Source organism: Dromiciops gliroides, chromosome 4 (assembly GCF_019393635.1).
Source record: "Dromiciops gliroides isolate mDroGli1 chromosome 4, mDroGli1.pri, whole genome shotgun sequence".
In the NCBI taxonomy this organism is placed as follows: Eukaryota; Metazoa; Chordata; class Mammalia; order Microbiotheria; family Microbiotheriidae; genus Dromiciops; species Dromiciops gliroides.
The window spans coordinates 464,404,336-464,426,477 of NC_057864.1; the positions used below are offsets into that span (position 1 = coordinate 464,404,336).

The window sequence follows — 22,142 nt, forward strand, 5'->3', positions numbered from 1 at the left end:
GTCACTTAAATTCCCTGAACCCAAGTTTTCTGATCTGGAGAATGGGTATAATAGCTGTACCATGAGAACACAAATCCTGCCTGGAAGGGTTGTTGGGAAGAAAGTGCTTTGTCTGGTCAGCAGGAATGTGCCAGGCAATGGGCTGAGCTTATTAAACACCCATCGTTGTTCAGTCATGTTCAACTCCTTGTGACCCTATTGGCCATAGCAGGCCAATATGTCTATGGAGTTTTCTTGACAAAGATGCTGGAGTGGTTTACCATTTCCTTCTCCAGTGAACTAAGTGGGAAAGGTTAAGTGACTTTCCTAGAGTCGCACAGCTAGTTAGTGTCTGAGGCTGGCTTTGAACTCAAGTCTCCCTGACTCCGAGCTCAGCACTCTAGCCACTGTGCCACCGAGCTGCCCATTAACCCCACACTGCGTATCAGTGGGTAGAACAAGGTAGTGCAATGCATAGAGTGCCGAGCCTGGAGTCAGGAAGATTTCCTCCTTCAGTCATTTTTCAATTGTGTAGGACTCTTGACCCCATTTGGGGTTTCCTTGGCAGAGGTGCTGAAGGGGTTTGCCATTCCCTTCTCCAGCTCATTTTACAGAGGAGGAAACTGAGGCAAAAGGGGAGAAATGACTTGTCCAGGGTCACACAGCTAGGAAGTATTGAGTCCACATTTGAACTCGGGTCTTCCTTACTCCAGGCCAGTTCTAGCCACTGTACCACCTAGCTGCCTTTAAGCGCCTACTATGTGCCAGACACTGTGCTGTGCCCCGTTGGGGGGAGGGGGACCGGGAGAGGGGGGAGTCACGGGCGGGGGTGGGGGGAGAAGGGAAGTCCCCGCTCTCCAGGAGCTCAGCCTGATGGGATGCAAACATGCAAAGACTGTGCACAAACGAGACAGAGATAGGTTAACCTGGAGATGATCCATTGAGGGAAAGGCCATGCAGAAATAAGGGGGAGCAGGAAAAGCTTCACCAGAAAGAAGCTGGGGCAGGCAGGGGATGGAGACGGAGAGGGACGGCAAGGCAGGCCCAGGAGGCTTCACTTCAAACAGGTGGAGGCTGGCTCCCTGAAGCCACGCCCACCGTGGGGGCAGGGCCAACATGGCGGCCCTTCCGGCGCCCGGTCGTCCCGCCCCTCTCCCGCTCTGGTGAGTGTTTGGCGGAGCGTACCCTTTGTTCCCGGAAGTGGAAGTCCCTGTTTCCGGTTCCGTTCAAGATGGCGTTAGCGGCTGTTGAAGATGGAGGACCCCGGAGAAGGCGAGGCGGGACCTGGAGAGGGCGTTGGGTTCGGTGGCTCCTGGGGCATCGGGGGGGGGGGGGGGAGGGGAACCTCGCGCTGCGGGGGGCTGACCCTGAAATTTGTTGGGCTCGGCCCCGCCCCCAGCAGCTCGAGGAACCCCTTGGAACCGCTTAGGCCCCGCCCCCGCTCAGGCCTCGCCCCCGGGTCTCCAAGCCCAGGTGACCACGATCCGGAGCCTAATAGAGGGGAGGCCGTGGGTGCACCGGGAGTCGGGCTTAGGTAGGTACAGGCCCGGACTGGAACCTCTGGAAGAGCTGCCGGAGCCGCTTCCTGGGCTGAGCCGAGTCCCGTCGTGGGAGGCCGAGCCACGACCCTCGTGTTTGTGACACGGACACGAGCGAGAGGAGGGGCGGCGTCTCCGGAGTCGGCCCCGAGTAGTCGAGGAGATGAGCGATCTAGGAGTGGAGGAGACCGAGCGCATGGGCCGGGAAATGGGGAGCCTGAGGGTGGGACCCGAGAGGGCAGCCCCTACCTCTCCTCCATGTCAGCGGAGCGGGGGACCCCACCACGCCCTCCCTTCTCACCCAGGATCGTGACCACGCCAGAGCTCCCGGTCTGGTGACCGCACCATGACCCCCGGGGGGATCCCAGCCAGAATGGGACGTGGCCCGGACGAGGGCAGTCAGCGTCAGGCAGGGCAGAGCAGGGAAGGCGCGGGAGACTGAGGCCGAAGAGGACGTTGCAGAAGGCCGAGACTGGGATGACCGGAAGGACGCGCACATTCCAGAGGGTCTGGCAACTGCCCGAACCCAAGCTAATCCTGCTGTGAACAAACAGGACCAGGGAGCTCCCGGCTTCCCTTCCTCAGAAAAGTTAGCTCTCCCGGGCCTCTCCTTTCTTCCGTGTACAATGACAGCAGGGACGGTTCATAAGGTATCCAGAAGTTAAGGGGTGCTTGTATCCCGGTCAGTGAGCCACTTCACTGTTGAGCAAAGACATTTCCAGTTTCCTAGACATTCCTAAGTAAGTGGAACGGAAAGGGCAAGAAATATCTGTATTATTTGCGGTTGTATTTATTTTCTCCTAAAAAATAATAAAGTGTTTTAAAATAAACCATAAAGAAACTAACTTTGGAGGGGTCTTTGGTTCCAGGTTTGCTGTAAAGGCAGGTTGGCACCGTGGCTGGAGTGCTGAACTTAACAGAGAGACCTGAGTTTATGTTCTGTATCTCACATGTACTGATTGTGTAACTTTGGGCAAGTCTCTTAACTTCTCAGTGTCCCAGGCACCTCTCTTAAACTTGGCTACATCAGTGGAGGAAGTTTAAACACTGGGGTTTCCCCATATCAAATGAAATCAAATCCATACCCCTCCCCTGGTCCTGCTAATGCAAATGGGCAACACCCAGTGCTGGGTGCTAAGGAGACAAAGATGAAAAATGACAGTCCCTGTCCCCAGGAAACTTGCAGTATCCTAAGAGGAATAAGATAAATTTAGGAAAGGTAGACTATTATGGGAGCAAAAAGATTCAGACAAACTACATTCACCAAGAAAAATTAAGAAGGGGGAAATGACCAGTTGAGGGGATTAGGAAAGGCCTCATGGAGAATATGGCAGCCTTGATGAAAGGAGAATTCTGAAAAGCAAGATAGGAAGGAGTGCTTTCTAGATATGAGAGGCCCTAGTAATACACAGTGCTGAACAAATGCAGGAAACAGCTGGTACATTGGTTTGGCTCTTCATAATCTGATACCTGCCCACCTTCCCAGCCTTACTTCATGTTACTATTCATTTATTCCTGTTTCAACTGGCCTATTTGTAGTCCCATGTACATGGCATTGCTTTCCTTGCTAACTTGACTTTGCACAGGTGATAGCTTTTCCTAGAATGCTCCCCTTCTTCACCTATTCCTCTTTAATTCCTCAGCTCTCTTCAAGGCCTGGCTCAGGTGTCTTAAAGGCCTTCCTTTTCTGTCAGTTGCTCTCCAACCAAACGTGAAATTGCTCAGTATAGATTTTATGCAGAATTAGGGTCAGCCTGACATTGGATAGAGAGCTGTATTCAAGTCAGAACAACCTGGGCTTTGGTCCATCTATTGACACATTCTGGCTCCATGACCCTAGTCAAGTCACTTCCTAAGATTATATGTCATAGTGAAGGTGCTGACCTGCACCTACATGGGTAGGACTAAATATGTGCCCTCTATCAATAAAATCGCACACTGTACTGGCTTCTAAAATTATGTATGTCAAATCCTTCCAATAGCAGCACTGAGCATAATACTCCAGAAGAGGTTTAAGAGGGCAGAGTATGGTGGAACTGTCACCTCCCAATTCATGGAAGCCTAAGATTGAATTTGCATTTTGTCTGCCGCTGTTGATCCATACATATTGAGCTTTCAGTCCATTGAAAATCATATATATATATATATATATTTTTTTTTTTGGTGAGGCCATTGGGGTTAAGTGACGTGCCCAGGGTCACACAGCTAGTAAGTGTTAAGTGTCTGAGGCTGGATTTGAACTCAGGTCCTCCTGACTCCAGGGCCGGTGCTCTATCCACTGAGCCACCTAACTGCCCCCCCCCATATATTTTTTAAAAAAATATCTACTGTCCAACCATGTCTCCATCTTGTACTGGTGGAGTTGATTTTTTGTATCCAAGTATAAGACTTAACATTTATCCCTAATAAATTCCACCATATTAGATTCATGACCATATTTAGTCATTAGACAAGCTCTATCTTGTCAGTACTTTTCTAGAACCTGATTGTATAGAGTGTTCACCCAGTATTTGCTATCCTCAGCTTTATGTCATCCACAGATTTAATGAGCTTGCAATCTGTTCCTTATCCAAACCATGGATAAAAGTTTTAAACAGCCACAGGGGTACTCCATGGAAGACTTTCTGTCATAGTGAAATTGAACCATTAGCATTAAGCCATTATTCTTTGAGTCCAGCCATTGAATCAATTCTGAATCTAATTGTGTTCTCATCTAGTCCTCATCTCTCCATCTTCTATATAAGAACACCAGGAAATGCTTCATCAAAAATTGCTAAGAACTAGGAAAACTATATCCACAGCTTTCCCCTCTTTACTAGTTTAGTAATTCTGTCAAAAAAGGAAATGAGGTTAGCCTGGCATAACCATTCTTGAATCCATGCTGCTTTTTCTTTTCACTGCTTTCTTTTTCTAGTTCTTCGCCTAACATCTCTTTAATCTACTCCAGACTTTTACCAGGAAATGGAGTCAAGTTTACTGATCTATTGTTTTCAGACTCTGTTCTCTTCCCTTTTTTGAAAATTGAGACATTTGCCTTTCTCGTATCTGGGGGTAACTCTCCCATATTCCATGATCTTTCAGATATCACTGATAGTGACTCATCAAGCACATCTGCAGTTCTCTCAGGAACTGAGGATGTCATTCATTTGGAACAAATGACTTGAATTCATCAAGGGCAGCTAAAGGCTCTCTTATCTCCTTACTGATCTTGGATGTCAAGTCCCTATTTTCTTTCTGACTTTTCTGTTGTAAGAGTTGTTCTCCTTTTCAAGAAAATATAAACAGAATAACAGTTGAGCAACTCTGCCTTCTCTGTTTTTATCATCATCCCATCCACCTCATGCAAAGTTCTTATCCTTTCTTTGAGCCTTCTTTTCTCTCATTATAGAATTAATTAATTGAGCTGATTCTGAGCTTTAGTACTCTTGACAATTTTTTTAAAGGACCATGCCAAATTTTATTTTTTTATTTTTTTATTTTTGCGGGGCAATGGGGTTAAGTGACTTGCCCAGGGTCACACAGCTAGTGTCAAGTGTCTGAGGCCGGATTTGAACTCAGGTCCTCCTGAATCCAGGGCCAGTGCTTTATCCACTGCGCCACCTAGCTGCCCCCATGCCAAATTCTTAACATTCATTCTATGTTACCAGGTCTTGTTTCTATCTTTTGTACACTTGTTTTATAAATCAGAATTGGTTGGTGAGTTCCTTAGGTATCCACATTGATCCCTTCATATAAATCCTCCAAATTTTTCCTCCTCATCAGAATTGTTTCCCTTTGTGTCTTCAGAATTTCATTCTTGAGCATCTCCCATCCCTCAACTGACTTTGCCTCTAACATTTCAGTCCATGGGATCCTAGCCATGTTCTAGATTACCACAATGTCCTAGACTTTCTTACTTTGTGGATTATTGAAATTTTCAGTCAAAAAGAGGATTAAGGATTTTTCTGTGGACTTGAAGTTATCTGTCATTGGTCTTCTCTGCCAGAGTCTTCATTGTGACAAGAAGGTAGCCCTAGGTTCACAAGTTGTTAAGACCTGCCAAACTAGAAAGGTTTTGAGTGTTGGTTCAGCAATGAACTTTGTGTCTGCCATTCAAGACCAGCTGAATTAATTTTGGGGAGGCCATCTCCAGCAGCTTGGCCTCTTTGTAGCCTCAAAAAGGTTGTCATCTGCATTAGTGAAAAGGGATCTCTTAGAGCATTAACTTAAGAAGTCTGATCTCCCTGTCCCCTATTAGCATGAATAATTGAATCAGTGCTATTTTAGATCCAATTTTGCTCCCTGACCACATACATAGTTATGGCTCTGCAGGTGCCCACCTTTCTGAACTTTAGCAGCACTGAACTGGAAAAGACTTTCCATTTTTAGGAAGCAGGGTATCTAAGTGGAGGGAGTGAGCTAAAGAGATTTGAATTATTCCCTGTGTCTGTATATTATGTCAGCGAATGAGCCTCCAGTATTCCTTTATTTCAACAAGCACCTCAAGTATCCCCTTGTGCTTGTATGAAGCCTTTCCAAATCCACACAACTGCTAGTACCCTCCCTTCCTAACCACCTTGTTGTTCAGTCATGTCCAACTTTTGGTCACCCCATTTGGGGTTTTCATGGCAGAGATCCTGGAGTGGTTTGTGCATTTTACAGATGAGGAAACTGAGGCAAACAGAGTGAAGTGACTTGCCCAGTGTCACACAGCTAGTAAGAGGCCAGATTTGAACTCAGGAAGAAGACTATTCCTGACTCAAGACCCCACACTCTATCCATGGCACCAACCAACTGCTCTACCTTGTACTTATGTGTATTGCTATCATAAAGTTGATCTGATATATACTTATGTGCCTACTTATTATTTCTCCACTTAGAATGTAAACTCCTTGAGGATAGGCACTATCTCCTTTCTTTCTATTCCCGGGGCTTAGTGCAGCATCAGGTGTACCAGGCACTTAATAAATGTTTGTTTTTCTGTTAACTGACCTGTCACTGGGTGGGAGCATGTTGTCCTGCAAAGAGCAGTGGACTGGTTGAAAGCCAGGAGACCCAAGTTCTAATTCTGACTGTCGCCTGCTGTTTGTTCAATGAGGAGCAAACCTCTCTGGGCCTCTACCTGAAATGAAGGTGGAAGAACAGAAGTTCTTAACCCTTTTTTTGTATCACGGACCCATTTGACAGTCTGGTGAAGCCCACGGACCCCATCTCAAGAATAGTTTAAAATTAATAATTAAAGGAAATAGTAAATTTCAATCAGTGATTAGGGAAAAGCTAGTGGTTTTTTTATAAGTTCACGGACACTGAAATCCAGGGTCTTTAAAAATTATTTATTTATTTGTTTGTTTATTTTTTATGAGGCAGTTGGGGTTAAGTGACTTGCCCAGGGTCATGCAGCTAGTAAGTGTCAAGTGTTTGAGGTCAAATTTGAACTCAGGACCTCCTGAATCCAGGGCTGGTGCTTTACCCAATGCACCACCTAGCTGCCCAGTAGAAACCTTTTCTTCTTCTTCTTCTTCTTCTTCTTCTTCTTCTTCTTCTTCTTCTTCTTCTTCTTCTTCTTCTTCTTCTTCTTCTTCGTTGGGCAATGAGGGTTAAGTGACTAGCTCAGGGTCACACAGCTAGTGTCAAGTGTCTAAGGCTGGATTTGAAATCAGGTCCTCCTGAATCCAAGGCCAGTCCTTTTAATGGTCTGTGGAGCCCATGTTAGGAGCCCCTGCCTACTCTAGAACAGAACTTCTTAAACTTTTTCCACTAGTGAACGCTTTATGCCTGAGAAATTTTTACATGACTCCGGGCATATAGGTAAATAAAACAGGTATGCATAACCCTTTACTGTTGCCAAATTTTTCTTGACCCCCATATTCAGTTATGTGACCCCATATAGGATCTTAACCTACAGTTTAAGAAGCTTGGTTCTAGAATGCCTTTGAGATCCTGTGGTCTCTAAAATCCCTTCAGTTTCCACATCTTGAGTAGAAAGCCATAGATTTTAAGGTAAAGTCCAAGATCCTGGGAAGCATAAACAGATGACATAGATCAAGGGAAAGCCTGGGCCCCTTTCTCTTTTTCTCTCAGTATCTTGATGCTCTATATCTTGGTGATCTCATCAGCTTCTTTGGGCTTAATTATGATCTGGGAACAGATGACTTCCAGATCTAATAACTAGTCCTAGTCTCTTTTCTGAATTTCAGTCCTGCATTGATTAATCAACTAGCATTTATTAAGCGCCTACTATGTGCTGGATACTGGAAATACAGACAAAAATGAAATAGTCCCCTCCCTCAAGGGGAATTACATTTTTCATATTAAATATATACATATCCCAAATAAATACATAGTAACCTTAGAGAATCACCAACTGCTTATTGAACATTGGGAACACTATATCCAAAAGGCATCTCAGACTTGGCATATCCAAAACAGAACTCCTTCTCTTTTCCCCTCCCCATCCATCCCTCTTCTGAACTTCCGTATGCTATCCAGGGCAGCACTGTTCTTCAAATACTCCAAATCATAAACATGACTTCTCCTCCTGTATCTGGCCAGTTGCCAAATCTTATTTATTTTACCCCAACTGCCCCTCCTATCTGTCCACTTCTCTATTCACACAGCTTTGATTCTAGTTCAGGCCCTCACTACTTCTTACTCAGACCATTACAATAAATTCCCACTTGGAACCCCAGCCTCAGGTTTCTCCCCACCTTGGTCCTAAAGCACAGGTCTAACCACGTCATTCCTCTGATCGATAAACTAAAGTGGTTCCACAAATGGCTCACTCCAACCCCCCTTTCCAGCCTTGTACATTCTGCTCTTTGACACACCCTATCGTCAGACAAGAATGTGGTCAGAAAGATCTTGAACAATGTGGTGTAGAGTCTGGGACCCACATTCGAACCTAGGTCTGCTCCTTCTCCCTGTGGGACCTCAAACAAATGGGACATTTAAACCTCCCTGGACTTCATCTGCCTCATTAATAAATGAGAGAATTGGACTTGATGGCCGATGAGGTTCTATCCAACTCTAAGCCTATGATCCTGTCATTTAGTTCCATGATATGACTGCTGAGAGAGATCGTTGTTCTTCATCCTTCGCTTTTGAAGAGGACCAACAACATCACATAGTGATATCTTGACTTGCTCATAAATTGTATTTAAGTGAAGCAGAGTTGTGCTAGGTCATCAGCCTCACTCTCTCTTCCAGAGTTATCACAGTCTAGTGGGAAGACAGAAGTCAGGACAGCTCATGATGGCCTGGGAAGCTCTAAGGCTTTCGTGGCTGTGGGAACAAATTGTTCTCATCTGCCTTTTCCATCAGGAGAAGTCTTCACATGCTTGAGGTAGATGTCCCCCTAACTCCTCAGTGGATCACCTTTGACCTGGTTTAACCAGTCTTCCAAGATGGCTCTATCAGGGTGTGGCCACTGGGCATGCTCCAGCTTCTTGGAGTCACAGGTGAGAGTTGGGTGACAAATGAACACCAAAGGTAGATTAGCAGCCCTGAAAAGGTGTGCAGGGGAGATGCTGGTCTTCCCTGAACACCCCATACACCCCAGAGAGAAACAAAAAACTAGGGACCCCTGTCTCATGGAGACCTGATCATCCTAGAGTTAGATAAGAGCAAAGATTCACTTGCTGATATTTTTGCCTGACGTTCCAGAATTCTAATAATACTTCACTAGGTTAGGACGAGATGCAGAAGGGAGTTTGTTGAGCCTAGAATGTCAGATCTAGAAGGAACCTTTGAAATCATCTAGTCCAAAAACTATTTTTTTCTGAAAGAGAAACAGCCTCAAAGAGGGGAAAGGTCCCATAGTTAGTGCCAAAGCTGAGGTTAGAAGTCTTTTCCTCACTCCCAGGACAGGACTTTTTCAACTGCACTTAAAAACAAATTAAACGGAGCAGCTAGGTGGCGCAGTGGATAAAGCACTGGCCCTGGATTCAGGAGTACCTGAGTTCAAATCCAGCCTCAGACACTTGACACTTACTAGCTGTGTGACCCTGGGCAAGTCACTTAACCCCCATAGCCCCACAAAAAACAAACAAAAACAAATAAAAAAACAGTCCTTGGCCCATAATAGACATTATATGTGTTAGTTATTGTCATTTATTATTATTATTATTATTATTGTTATTATTAAAACCCAGGCTTGTAATTTTGTCAGGGCCAGGAATTCCTGGTGTGGAGATTCCCTATACCTCTCTAATTTATAATTGCGGAGAATTTGTTAGGGCACTAAGGGGGTTCCTTGCACATACATAGTTAGTTTGATCAGAAGTACTTGAATTCAAGTCTTTGTGGCCTGGAGACCCAGCTGTCTTTCACTTGAATTCTTGTCCATATGGGATACTGTTTATGTGTTTGGACTTGTTTAGTGCCTTGGTTAGTTTTGCTGCTTCTTTTTCCTTTTTATTCTTGGTTATGAGAGGTGATTCTCAGGAGAGGGCAGGGGGGAAAGCTAGGTTTCAAAATCAAAGTGAATATTTAAATGGCTAAAGTATAAAAATCAAAAATTGAGAAAGCGTGGAGAAAAGAAAAGTTCTACATAATGAAGGCAGGATGTGAACTGAGCCAAGATTAGGAGTGAAACATCTTCCTCTCTCTGGCTTCCCTTCCTAGGCCCAAACCAGCCATGCCTCAACCTCACACCTGCCTGCTGTATAGAGCTAAAATTCTAGCTAGTCTGTCTAAAATATCTAATGAGTGGTCGCCAATAAATTATAAGCTTTAGCAAGAGTTAGACTTTTAAGCAATTATTAAGGAGCATAAGAATTTGGTGAAGAAAGAGAGAAAGGCCTAGATTCATCTATCTATTAAAGGGAGAGCACATTTCTCACTCCCTTCTCCACTGGAGTCCTGAGGAAAAAGAGACAGAGCATCAGCCTCACCCCCTCTTCCTCCCACAAGCAAATGTCACTTCCTGACGCCAAAGAAAAGCCACATGGCCTTGCCCTCAGAGGCCTTCTCCTCATGGTGGAGCTTTCCTACAGTAAGTCTCCAGCAAGTGGCATCATTCCAATCATTACAGTGCCCCCTTTGTTTCTTCAAGAAATGGGGTGTTTCCTTGATGAAACAGTCAAAAATAACAGAATATAATACCCCATGCTAACTAACAATATGTTAATAACAATATAGGAACACCCTGTTCCTAGAAGAAACAAAGGGGGGAATGCATCAAGATAATGGAATGTGATAGATGAGATTTAGCAGATATTCAGGGGCCCACCTAGAAACTGAGTTAAACTGATTGAATTAAATAAGGCAACTGTCTGTTGACTGCTTACTAGATTATAAGCACATCTGGCTGGTAATTGTTCTCAGAAGCTAACAACTTTGAACTTTGACCACCTTCGGGCCCAGTGAACCAATGAATTTGAATGACACTAGCCAATCAGTTTGAAGAACCTCCCATTTCTGGGAGGAGAAGAAGAAGGAGGAAGCGGACTCGGGGGGAGAGAGCTTGGCCTCTTTGGCTGTGTGGTGGGAGTTGACTTCAGAAGTGGGAGCTTAGGAAGTTTAGGATCACCAGGTTATAGGAAATCTGTTCTCAATCTTTCTCTTTCTTTTACTATCTTTCAATAAACCCTTAACCTAAACTCGTTTATCAGTGATTTTAGTCAGTTTCCCCCAAAAACTGGGGGGACAGATTAGAACCCACATTTAGAAATTTAAATTACACACTGTTTAGCTTGCTGGGAGTAACAACATTTCTTATAGCTGCTTTAAGAATGACTACCCCCACCATCCTCACATGCTCATACATACATGTATACGTGTATATACATGCCTAGAGGTCACCTAGTGGGGAATTTGCTATAACCTGTGTGCAGCTGGGTCACTTCAGAGGTCTAGAAGTCAGTGTGATGGAGGAGGGGGCTCAGCCCACTGTCCCTAGGCTATCTTTGGTATACAGAGCTTCCAGTAAGATAAGGACCTTCACTGATGCCTCGCCCACAGTAGGCACTTCACAAAAGTGTGTTAAATTTTAAAGAGACAATGCTCCACACCTCTACCCCAACCCAATTCCATCCACACATGTTAATGAAGGGCACACCTTTCCTAATCTGCTAAGTCTTGGAGTGGCAGGCGATACAATAGAAATGGCCCTGACTTTGAAGACAGAGGACTTGGGTCTGGGTTCCAATCCTGCCTCATCACCACCTGTGTGACCTGGACAAGTTCCTTCAACTCTCTAGACTTCCATTTCCTCTTCTATAGAATGAATGGGTTAGATGATGTGACTTCCACTGCCCTTCTCATTTCTAATCGTTCTAGGATTCTCTACTTCCCTTTGGAGTGATTTTTTTTAAAAAAAGAAGTTAGGGTTAAGTGACTTGCCCAGGGTCACACAGCTAGTAAGTATCTAAGGCTGAATTTGAATTCAGGTCCTCCTGATTCCAGAGCTGGTGCTCTATGCATTGCCCTAGCTGCCCCTGGAGTGATCTTTATGATAAGGGAACTCAGTCAACATTCACTTTCACCAGCTTGGGCTGGGGATTGCTACTCAGGAGGACAGGGTCTTTTCCCGTCTTTCCCAAGCAGTCTGCATTGGCAGAGAAAAAGAGATGAGTATTTGCTCGAAGCAGGACCCTTCTCCCCCAAGCCTCTGCCCCTCACATTCAGCCTCTACTCAGCAGGTTATGTGGAACCTACTGACGAATTAGACAGAGGCAGTTACCTTGGGGATGAAAACCCCCTGCTCTTTATTATGGGAACTCAACCTCCCAGAGCAGCCAGCTCTAATCGATGGTATTCTCCTGGTGCTCACAGGATTCATTAGGTTGTTCCTGTCTCACATAACACAATAATCCTAACACTTAATTACAAGAGATGATTCGGGCATTAGATCCCCAGCCATTCTGTTCTCTGTTGGCCAACGGTTGTTGCTTGGGCATGGGGAGTGAGACCTGGAGCCTCCCACTCCAGACAGGTCAGTCCCCTTTCTGATTCTCAGCTTCCTGCTCTGTAAAATGAAAGTTAGACTAGCCCAGGGCATCTTAAGTTTTTTCCTCTTGTGACCCCTTTTTGCCTGAGAATTTTTTACATGACCCCAGGTATATAGGTATATAAAATAGGTACACATAACCTTTTACTGTTGCCGAATTTTTGTGATCCCCCCCACTTTCAATTACACAACCCCACATGGGGGTGGAGACCCACAGTTTAAGAAGCTAGGAACTAGACAATCTCGAAGGTCTCTTCCCTTTCTGACATGCTGTGGTTCATTGTTTAAAGGTCTCTCTGACATCAGTGTTCTAGGTTCTGAAGTACCTGACATTTTCACAGTCTTCAGGCCTTCTCCAGCTCTGACATTTTCTATCCTACGACCCCCTGCTAGCTCTGAGATCCTGTCTTCTAGGGTCCCTTCAGTGCTGACATCCTAAATTCTAAGGCACTGTCTAATTGTGGGGTTCTGGGTTCTCAGACACCTAGCTCTAGCATTCTTTTTTAAGGTCCCTTCTAATCCTATGTTCTCAACTGGGAATCAAGAAGACCTGAAATCCTGCCTCAGATACCCTGGGCAAATTACTTTACCTCTTATCAGCCTCAGTTTTCCCATCTGTAAAGGGAAGGGCTTAGGCATAGTGGCCTCTTCGCTCTCCTCCCTCTCTAAATCTATGAACCTGTGATTGTACAGTCTGATGTCCATTCTGGGAATTGAAGGGTTGTTGTCTCTCCTGGGCCCTCTGACTCCAAATCTCTCCTCTTTTTGCTGTACATTGATTTTTAAATCAATGAGGGGACTTGGAGATGAATTTGGAAGGGATTTCCTACACCTAGGCTGCTGTCTACTGTCACTGCCTCATTTCAAAAATAAGGTAACTGAGGCCCAGGAATGTTCAGTGACTTGCCCAAGATTACACAGGGAGTAAGCCATGGCAGGAGGATTTGAACCCAGGTGCTCTAAGTGGTTCAGTGAGAAGAGTGATGAGACTCATCTTCCTGAGTTCAAATCTGCCTTCAGGCACTTACTAGCTGTATGACCCTGGGCAAGTCACTTCACCCTCTTTGCCTCAGTTTCCTTATCTGTCAAATGAACCAGAGAAGCCAATGGCAAACCACTCCAGCACCTCTGCCAAGAAAACCTCAAATGGGGTCAGAGAGTCAGACATGATTGAGATGACTAAACAACAGAAGGTCTGACCTCAGAGCCAGTGTCCAGCCCTGAGCAAATTCATGAGACAAAAAATAAAATGTGAGAGGAAGTGGTGCGAAGGATCTGGGAGTGACCCGAAAATCGGGTTTGTAATCCTTTTGCCGTTTCCTCCAAGATAAATTATTCAGAGCCACAGCCGGACTAGCGCATCAATAATTGAGAAGGCTAAAGCACTCTGTTCCCTTCCCCTGGGCTCAGCATCCTGGGAAAATCTGTCCACTTCCATCTCCAGCAGGCAGCCCCGGCCCCGTGCCAGGCACTTCCCTGCCTGCCCCTCAGCAAGTGAGGCAGCAGGAGGAGGAGCACGTTCTGCCATGCACGGGCCAGAGATGGCCTTTGTCCAGGCCTGCTGAGCCTTCCTGCTCACCCCTGGCCTCTTTTCAGCATCCCCCTCCCCTGCTGGCTCCCCCCTCCTTCTCCACAACCTCCCTGCTCAGTGGAGCCGGGGCCCTCTGTGACGTCCACAAGGGGATTGGAGACAGATTAATCCTTGGAGTAAATGAGGCACAGAAGAGAGACAGAATGTTAATTTGTGTTGTGCTGAGGTTTCTGGATAGGCCCAAAGCAGGCGCTTTCCTCTCCCATGCTGGCCACTGTCCCAAGGGGAGCCTTTCTAGTCTGAGTTTGCAAGTGAATTTTGGGGGGTTTTTGTTTTTTTTGTTTTGTTCGTTTGCTTTGGGATGTCTGCTTGGCTGGGCAATCCCCATCCTTCCCTGCAGGGCTTGCCACACCTTCCTCCCCACCAAACCATCTCTTTTCCCCTGTGTGTAAACGCATCTCCTCCACGAATCAATCAACCAGACGGACATTTCCTAAGTGTCTACAATGGCTCAGACACTGGGCTGGCCGCTGCTCTCCTGTCACAGACATCATCCTGGTGATGCCTCTCACCTTGACTATTTTATATATAAGGGATTTTATTTTTCCGTTCCATGTAAAGATAGTTCTCAACTTTTGTTTATACAAGCTTTACAATTTCAGATTTTTCTCCCTCCCTCCCTTCCCTCTCCCCTCCCCTAGACAGCAGGTAATCTGATATAGGTTATATCTATATATCTATATACATATACATATAGATATAGATAGATATCTATACACACACACATATATATACACACATAATAACATTAATCCTATTTCTGCATTAATCCTGTTATAAGAGAAAAAATCAGAGCAGTAATGCAAAACCTCAAAATAGAAAAAAACACAACAGCACCAAAAACAAAAGAAATAGTATGGTTCAATCAGCATCTATACTCCACAGTTCTTTCTTTTTTTTTTTCTTGGATTTGGAGATCCTCTTCTATCATGAGTTCCCTGGAACTCTTCTGTACCATTGCATTGGTGAGAAGAATATAGTCCATCACAGTAGGTCAACACTCATTGTTGGTGATACTGTGTACAATGTTCTTCTGGTTCTGCTCATCTCACTCATCATCAACTCACGTAAGACCCTCCAGGTTTCTCTGAACTCCTCCTGCTCATCATTTCTTACAGCACAATAGTATTCCATTGTATTCATATACCACAACTTGTCCAGCCATTCCCCAATTGATGGGCACCCCCTCAACTTCCAATTCCTTGCCACCACGTAAAGAGCAGCTATAAATATTTTTGTACATGTGGGTCCCTTTCCCCTTTCCATGATTTCTTTGGGAAAAAGACCTAAAAGTGGAATTGCTGGGTCAAAGGGTATGCACAGCTTTATCGCCCTTTGGGCATAATTCCAAATTGCTCTCCAGAATGGTTGGATCAGTTCACAGCTCCACCAACAATGAATTAGTGTTCCAATTTTCCCACAGCTTCTCCAACATTTATTATCTTCCTTTTTTGTCATTTTAGCCAATCTGATATCACCTTGACTATTACAGTCCTTTCTGGATTGGTCTGTGCCTCAAGCCCCTGACATCGCTGCCAGTGTGTATTAGAACGGAAGCTCCCTGAGGGCAGGGGCCTTTTTGCTTTTTCTATTTGTATCCCCAGTTCTTAGTATAGCACCGGGCACATAGTAGCAACTAAGTCAGTACTTGTCCATTCATCACTCATCCACCCATCCATTCAGTTTCCTGCAGTGCAGTACACCGGCTCAGCAAACTTCAGTGGTTCCCATTACCTCCAGAATCAAATACAGATCCTTCTGTTTGTCATTTAAAACCCTTCCCCATCGAGCCCCATCCTGCTTCTCCAATCCATACAAGCTATGGTCCTGCCAAACTGGCCTCCTTCCTTTTTTCTCACACATTACCCTCTGTGTCCCACCTTTGAACCTTTGCCCTGGCTGTCCCTCAGGGCTGGCATGCATTCCTTCCCCTCTATCTCTTAGAATACTTACCTTCCTTCAAGGCTTAGCTCAAATTCTACCTTTGGTGTGAAGCTTGCTCTGCCCTCCAGCCATTAGTGGCTTCCCTTCCTCCCAGGATTATCTTCTAAGTCGTATCTATTTTGTATAAACCTAGATAGATAATGGCGTTTCCCTTCACTAGGATGTCCCAGTGTGTGTGTGTATGTGTGTGTGTGTGTTTGTACTCCCAGGGCTTAGCACAAGGCCTGGCACATAGTATAATAAATGCCCTGGCATTTATTAACTGCTTATGGATTGATTGGGTTTGGAACCTGCTTCTTCTACCTGGATGGGCTTGAGCAAGGTTTTTCCTGCCATTGTCTGCCTCAGTTTCCTCCTCTGTAAAAAGGCCCCTTCCAGGTCTAAATCCTATGATTCTTCCAGATTGGCATCTCCTTTTACTTGTTTTGTTTTGTTTTGTTTTGTTTTTTGGGTTTTTTTGCAGGCAATGAGGGTTGAGTGACTTGCCCAGGGTCACACAGCTAGTAAGTATCAAGTGTCTGAGGCCAGATTTGAACTCAGGTCCTCCTGAATCCAGGGCCGGTGCTCTATCCACTGCACCACCTAGCTGCCCCACGAATGGTTTTTATAAGGACCAGCTCATTAGATCATCCCAACCACCCCAGTGCTTTTCCCCAGTGAGGAAACGCCCTCTATCGATGCATCTGCTCAGCCGATCACACCTAGTACGTGTCAAAGGCATTGCTTGAACCCAGACCTCCCTGACTATGAGACAGGTGCACTACCCACCTTCCCATACTGCCTCTCACTGCGTTCTAGGCATATGAAAGCTGGATTTCAATTCCGAAGGATTTAGGATGAAAAATGCTGCCCCCCTCCAGAAAAAGAACCCATAGAGTCTGAATGAAGATTGAAGCCTACTTTTTTTTAAAACTTTATTTCTCTTGGGGGGTTTTTTGTTTGTTTGTTTTTTGGTCTATGGTGTTGTTGTTTTCACGACATGGCTAATGTGGAAATTTGTTTTTGCATGATTGCACATGTATAACCTGTTTCAAATTGCTTTTCTTCTCAGTGGTGGAGGAGAGAAGGAAGGAATTTGGAACTCAAACATTTTTAAAAGCAATGTTAAAATTGTTTTTACATGTTGTTGAGGAAAAAGTTAAATTTCAAATATATTGTAAAATGAAAACTGGGTCTCAGAGAGGTGAAGTTATTTGGCCAGGGTCTCCTAGCTAGTAAGTACAAAAGGCAGGATTCGAATTTAGATCTCTTCTGATTCAGAGTCCAAGCTGAGTCACAGAACAAATCCTCCCTCATCGGTTTGCAGCCTTAGACTTAATGGATGAACTGGGGCTTAACGGGAAAGTACAGCTAAAGAACTGGGCGGGGCGGGGGGGGCGGGGTCAGTCCTCTGTCTCCCTCCCGCAAACCCGGGCAGTCAAAGGGAGCCTCACTTGAAGAGCGCCCATCAAATATTCACGAAGCTGGACCGGATGAATCTCGCTCCCAATCACTTCTCACTTAATCTCCTTGTGATACTTTCCATTAACGAATCGCGAACTTGACTTAAAAGGGTCCCGCGTGGTTCCCATCTCGCGGCACTTTCATTCGCTTGCTGTGGTGGTTTGTCCCCTAATATACCGTTTATAGTCGTGGTGCCCTGGATAAAGCCCTAGCACCAAAGTGAAAGGACCTGGATTCAAATCCTGCTTCTGAAGCCTACCACTTGCGTGGCTTTGGGCAAGGTCCCTTCTTTTCCTCCCTGGGCTTCAGTTTCCCCATCTGTTAATGATAGAGTTGCACTAGACAACAGCCTCTGCGATTCCTTCCCTCTCTAGCTCAATGATCCACTAAGTCACCTAACCTCCAGGAGCCTCAATTTCCTCCTCTGTAAAATGAGAAGGCTGAACTATAGGACTTCCAAAGTGCCGGAGACTAAGTCCTATTAACTAGGATCCTATTAACAATTTCTACCTCTATAGACCCGTGTTCTAGAAATAACTGATATTTCTTTCCTTTTTGGGGGGGGGCAATGAGAGTTAAGTGACTTGCCCAGGGTCACACAGCTAGTAAAAGTGTCAAGTGTCTGAGGCCAAATTTGAACTCAGGTCCTCCTGAATCCAGAGCCTGTGCTTTATCCACTGCGCCACCTAACTGGCCCCAAATAGCTGGTCTTTCTGTAGTACTTTAAGATTTGTAAATCATTCTGCATGAGTGACCTGTGTTGTTAGCATAAGTACTAGTGGTATTATTCCCATTTAATGGATGAGGAAACTGAGATCCAAAGAAATTATGACTTTCCTATGGTCACACAGCTATTAAGCATCAGAGCCAGCATTAGAGCTGAGGTATCTCCTGACTCAAGTCCCCTACATTGAATCTGGGGGCTGAGTGCTAAAGTCAAATCCCCACAGCCACCAAAGTAGGTGGGCTCTGCAAGTAACCCAGAAGCAATTTTAAATAGTAACAACAACGCTTTCCATTTATATTGTAGAGCACTTTCTATTTCTTTCCGATCTAGTATGTATATATGTATGTATTCAATTTTTAGCTGCAGCCATCCTGTGAATTACACAAGGCAGGTAGTAGCATGTTCATTTCTCAGATGAGTAAACAGAGGCCCCGAGAGGTTCAGTGATTTGCCCAAGATCACTTGGAGTTGTTGGCAGAGCCTGGAACTATTGCTCTGGCCCAGGGTGGTACTTGTAGAAATAGTAGCAGGCAGTTATATTGCATTTAAAGGTTGCAGTTTGCTTTCCACATGAGTTCCTTTGTTCCCCACAGGGGTTATGATCCTCATTTTGCAAATGAGGAAACTGAGGCTGAGAAAGTGAAATTTCTTTCCCAAGATCACACAGAGTCACCCACAGAGTCGAGACTCCAGCTCTCTTCCACCCTTCACTCTCAGGAACACCAGTGACAATAATCATAAGAATAGCTCATCTCCTTTTAAAGTCTGTTTGTAATGACTTCATTGGATGCTTCTAGCAGCCCTGGGGCCCAAGTATTCCTGGTGTTATGATTCCTGTCCTGCAGATTAGGAAATTAAAACCCAGAGAGGTAAGTGATATAATCGAGGTCACACAGCTGTTGGTGTCACAGATGGGACTTGGAGCCAGCTTCTGTCCTGTCCTGATTTAACAGGTAAATAACAATTTTGTTGAAGGCAAGTGCTAAGAAATGTTGGGGGGTTTTCTCATTTCATTCCCTTTTTTGCCTTTTTAAGGTAAGGATATGATGGCACTGGGAGGGGAAAGGGGGGAAGATGGATTGACTATTTTTGCAGGGTCTATTGTTGTAGATGCCGGCGGTGCCCATGTGATGAGCTGCCTTCAAGGGATCCCCATGAGGTTGAAATTGGATGCAATCATAATTATAATAATAGCTAGCATTTATGGAGCATTTTAAGGCTTGCAAAGCACCGAACGTATGTCAGCTCTTTGGATCCTCACACCTCATTGAACAGCTCTGGCTTTCCTCTGCTGTATTAATTACTCTGTCGTGTGTTGAGGGATGGGGGAGGTATTCTCCAGGAAGCTGAGAAGGGATGTGAGCAGAGACTGGTCCTCGGGCCCTTAATGTGAAAGCAGCTTGTCCCAGGGTCTCATCTAGCTCCAAAGCTGATTGCTGTCCCTTCTTCCCTTCTCCCCTCTCCCCTGCCCAGCTTCTGGCTTCTGAGACTTTGGACCTCCAACAGGCTTCTTCTCGTTCAAAGTCCCGAGATGCATGGCCAGGCCCTCATGCACTAAAATGTCCTGTGTCCCCAAAGATTTAGGAAACATTCACCAGGGAGGGGAGGCTTAGACAGCTTTCTGATTTGCTTTGAAAGCTGCAAAACCTCTCCATCTGGGGGACTGGAGAGGAAGTCCCTTGTTTGCGGGGTTCTTTGGGTGTGTGGGAGTGATCCGAGCCAGTCGTTTCATTAGTATAGGAACTTTTCCAGTGTGGAAACTCCATCTATCGTGGCAGATCAGCACCTGCTCTGACATTTATAGTCTCAAAGAGCTGCTTGAGGCACTGAAGGGTTAAATCACTTACCCAGGGTCACACAGTCAGGTTGGGTCAGGAAGGACTTAAACCCAGGTCTTCCTGATTCCAAAGCTAGCTCTCTCTCCACTCTACCGTGTTGCTGCCCCCATTTTCTTTCCCTTCCTCTCTTTCTTTTTTCCTCTCTTCCTCTCCCCTTCTCTCTCTCCCTCTTTTTTCTTTCTCTTTTTTCCTCTTTCCCCTTCTCTCTTTACCTCTCTTCCTCCCTCATTCTCCTCTCTTCCTTTCTCCTTTTTCCTCTCTCTCCCCTTCTCTTTCTCCTTTTTCCCCTTCTCTCTCCTCTCTCTCCTTCTCTTTCCCCTTCTCTCCCCCTCTCTCTCATTTTTTCTCTATCCCCTCTCTTTCTTTTTTTCCTTTCCCTCTTTTCTCTCCCTCTTCCCTTCTCTCTTTCCTCTCTCTCTCCTTCCCCCTCTCCTCTCTCTTTCATCTTCTCTCTCTCCCCTTCTCTCATCTTCTGTCTTCCTTCTCTCTCTCTCTCTCTCTCTCTCTCTCTCTCTCTCTCTCTCTCTCTCTCTCTCTCTCTCACACACACACACACACACACACACACACACACCCTCTCTGAACTGGTATTTTTCTTTTACTGGTGTGGGGAGCTCCCTCCACCAAGGCTAATGGAACTGCCTGGGACATGGAGGTTTCAGGAATTTTCTTCTCAAATACACCACAGTGGTTCATCTCTAGCACTTTTCTTATAACAAATTCATGAGGCAGAGAAGTATCATTATTCCCATTTTACAGTTGAGAAAACTAAGGACCAGGGAAATGAAGTGATTGAGGATTATAGATGCAGAGCTGGAAAGAGTCGTGGAAGCCATCTAAGTGTGACCCCTTAATTTAAATTTAAAAATTTTTAAATCATGTTTTTCTTCAGGTTACAAACATTTTTCCTCCCTCTTATCTCTCCTCCACCGCTAGAAGAAAAAAAAAACAAACACAAACCCCTTGCAATAAATACACATTGTCTCTCTCCTGAGCCGTTACGGGGCCGTCCCGACGGCTGCCGGTCCCAGGCGTCTCCATGCGCTCGGCCAACGGCCTTTGAGAGCGCTCTGTCCGAGCTAGAGAGGAAGCCGGCCTGAGGGGCTCCAGCCAGAGACTTCACCATCGGGGCTCTGGGGGAATGATGAAGACATTTCATTTTCAAGACCAGTAGACCTTGACCTTAACCAATCAACACCTTTCAAACCCTTGGCATTTAAAAACCTCCCCGTGTTCTGACACTAAGTGAGAGACCGACCACTCTTCTGGACTTAGGAAAGGCCCATCCTTCCAACCCCTCAAAATGAAAATCAAGTCCGTATAGTTGGCAGACTGAAAAGAGAGACGCCCATGAGGGAAAATGGACGAGCAAATAGGCGATTGGTCAGAAATGATTCCACGTACAGTCTTCCAAACGTGGACACGACCATTGAAGAAACACCAGATGATGCGACTGTTGTAGACGCTGCTTCCCTAAGACGTCAGCTCATCAAACTTAATCGACGTCTCCAACTTCTGGAAGAAGAAAACAAAGAACGTGCAAGAAGAGAGACGATCATGTGTTCGATTGCTGTAGTTTTCTGTCTGATTAATGGCTGGCTTTGGTTTCGCCGCCAGAGGTAACCTCAGCTCTCTAAGGTACTTGTCAAGATAGCTGGTAATATAAAGCATTTTCAAACTTCTTTGTTTCTGTCTCTGCCTTGCTTGCCGTTGGAATAATCCGAGCACTGAAAATGGTGTTTGGGAAGGAAATTGGAATTAGAGAACTGAAGGGACATCCCATTACCCGGTTGTTTGGGGTTTGTTTTTGTTTTTGTTTTTTGTGGGTCAATCAGGGTTAAGTGACTTGCCCAGGGTCACACAGCTAGTGTCAAGTGTCTGAGGTCGGATTTGGACTTAGGTCCTCCTGAATCCAGGGCTGGTGCTTTATCCACTGCACCACCTAAATGCCCCTGGTTGTATTTATTTTTAATCATATTTGCAGTAACACCTACTTAAAATAACCTCCGTTTGCACGTTTTGTAAATTGTTTTTGCAAAGACTTGCTTCTCCTGCCTACATGAGAACAGATCACATTAATTCTCTGGATAGTAGAGAGGGCTTATGATATGGGTTTGCAAAAGTATCCTTAAAAAGGGGGATAGTGTCTGTTCTT

General features: G+C 45.3%; 1 protein-coding gene across 1 annotated transcript; it reads left to right on the forward strand.

Moving 5' to 3' along the window:
- Positions 1 to 1,713: 1,713 nt before the first annotated feature.
- LOC122755296 lies at positions 1,714 to 21,610 on the forward strand. The gene is given in 6 exon segments (XM_044003611.1): positions 1,714 to 1,740; positions 1,886 to 2,167; positions 14,041 to 14,151; positions 21,071 to 21,206; positions 21,209 to 21,261; positions 21,263 to 21,610. Coding segments are annotated over 6 exon segments (957 nt in total).
- Positions 21,611 to 22,142: the final 532 nt, after the last annotated feature.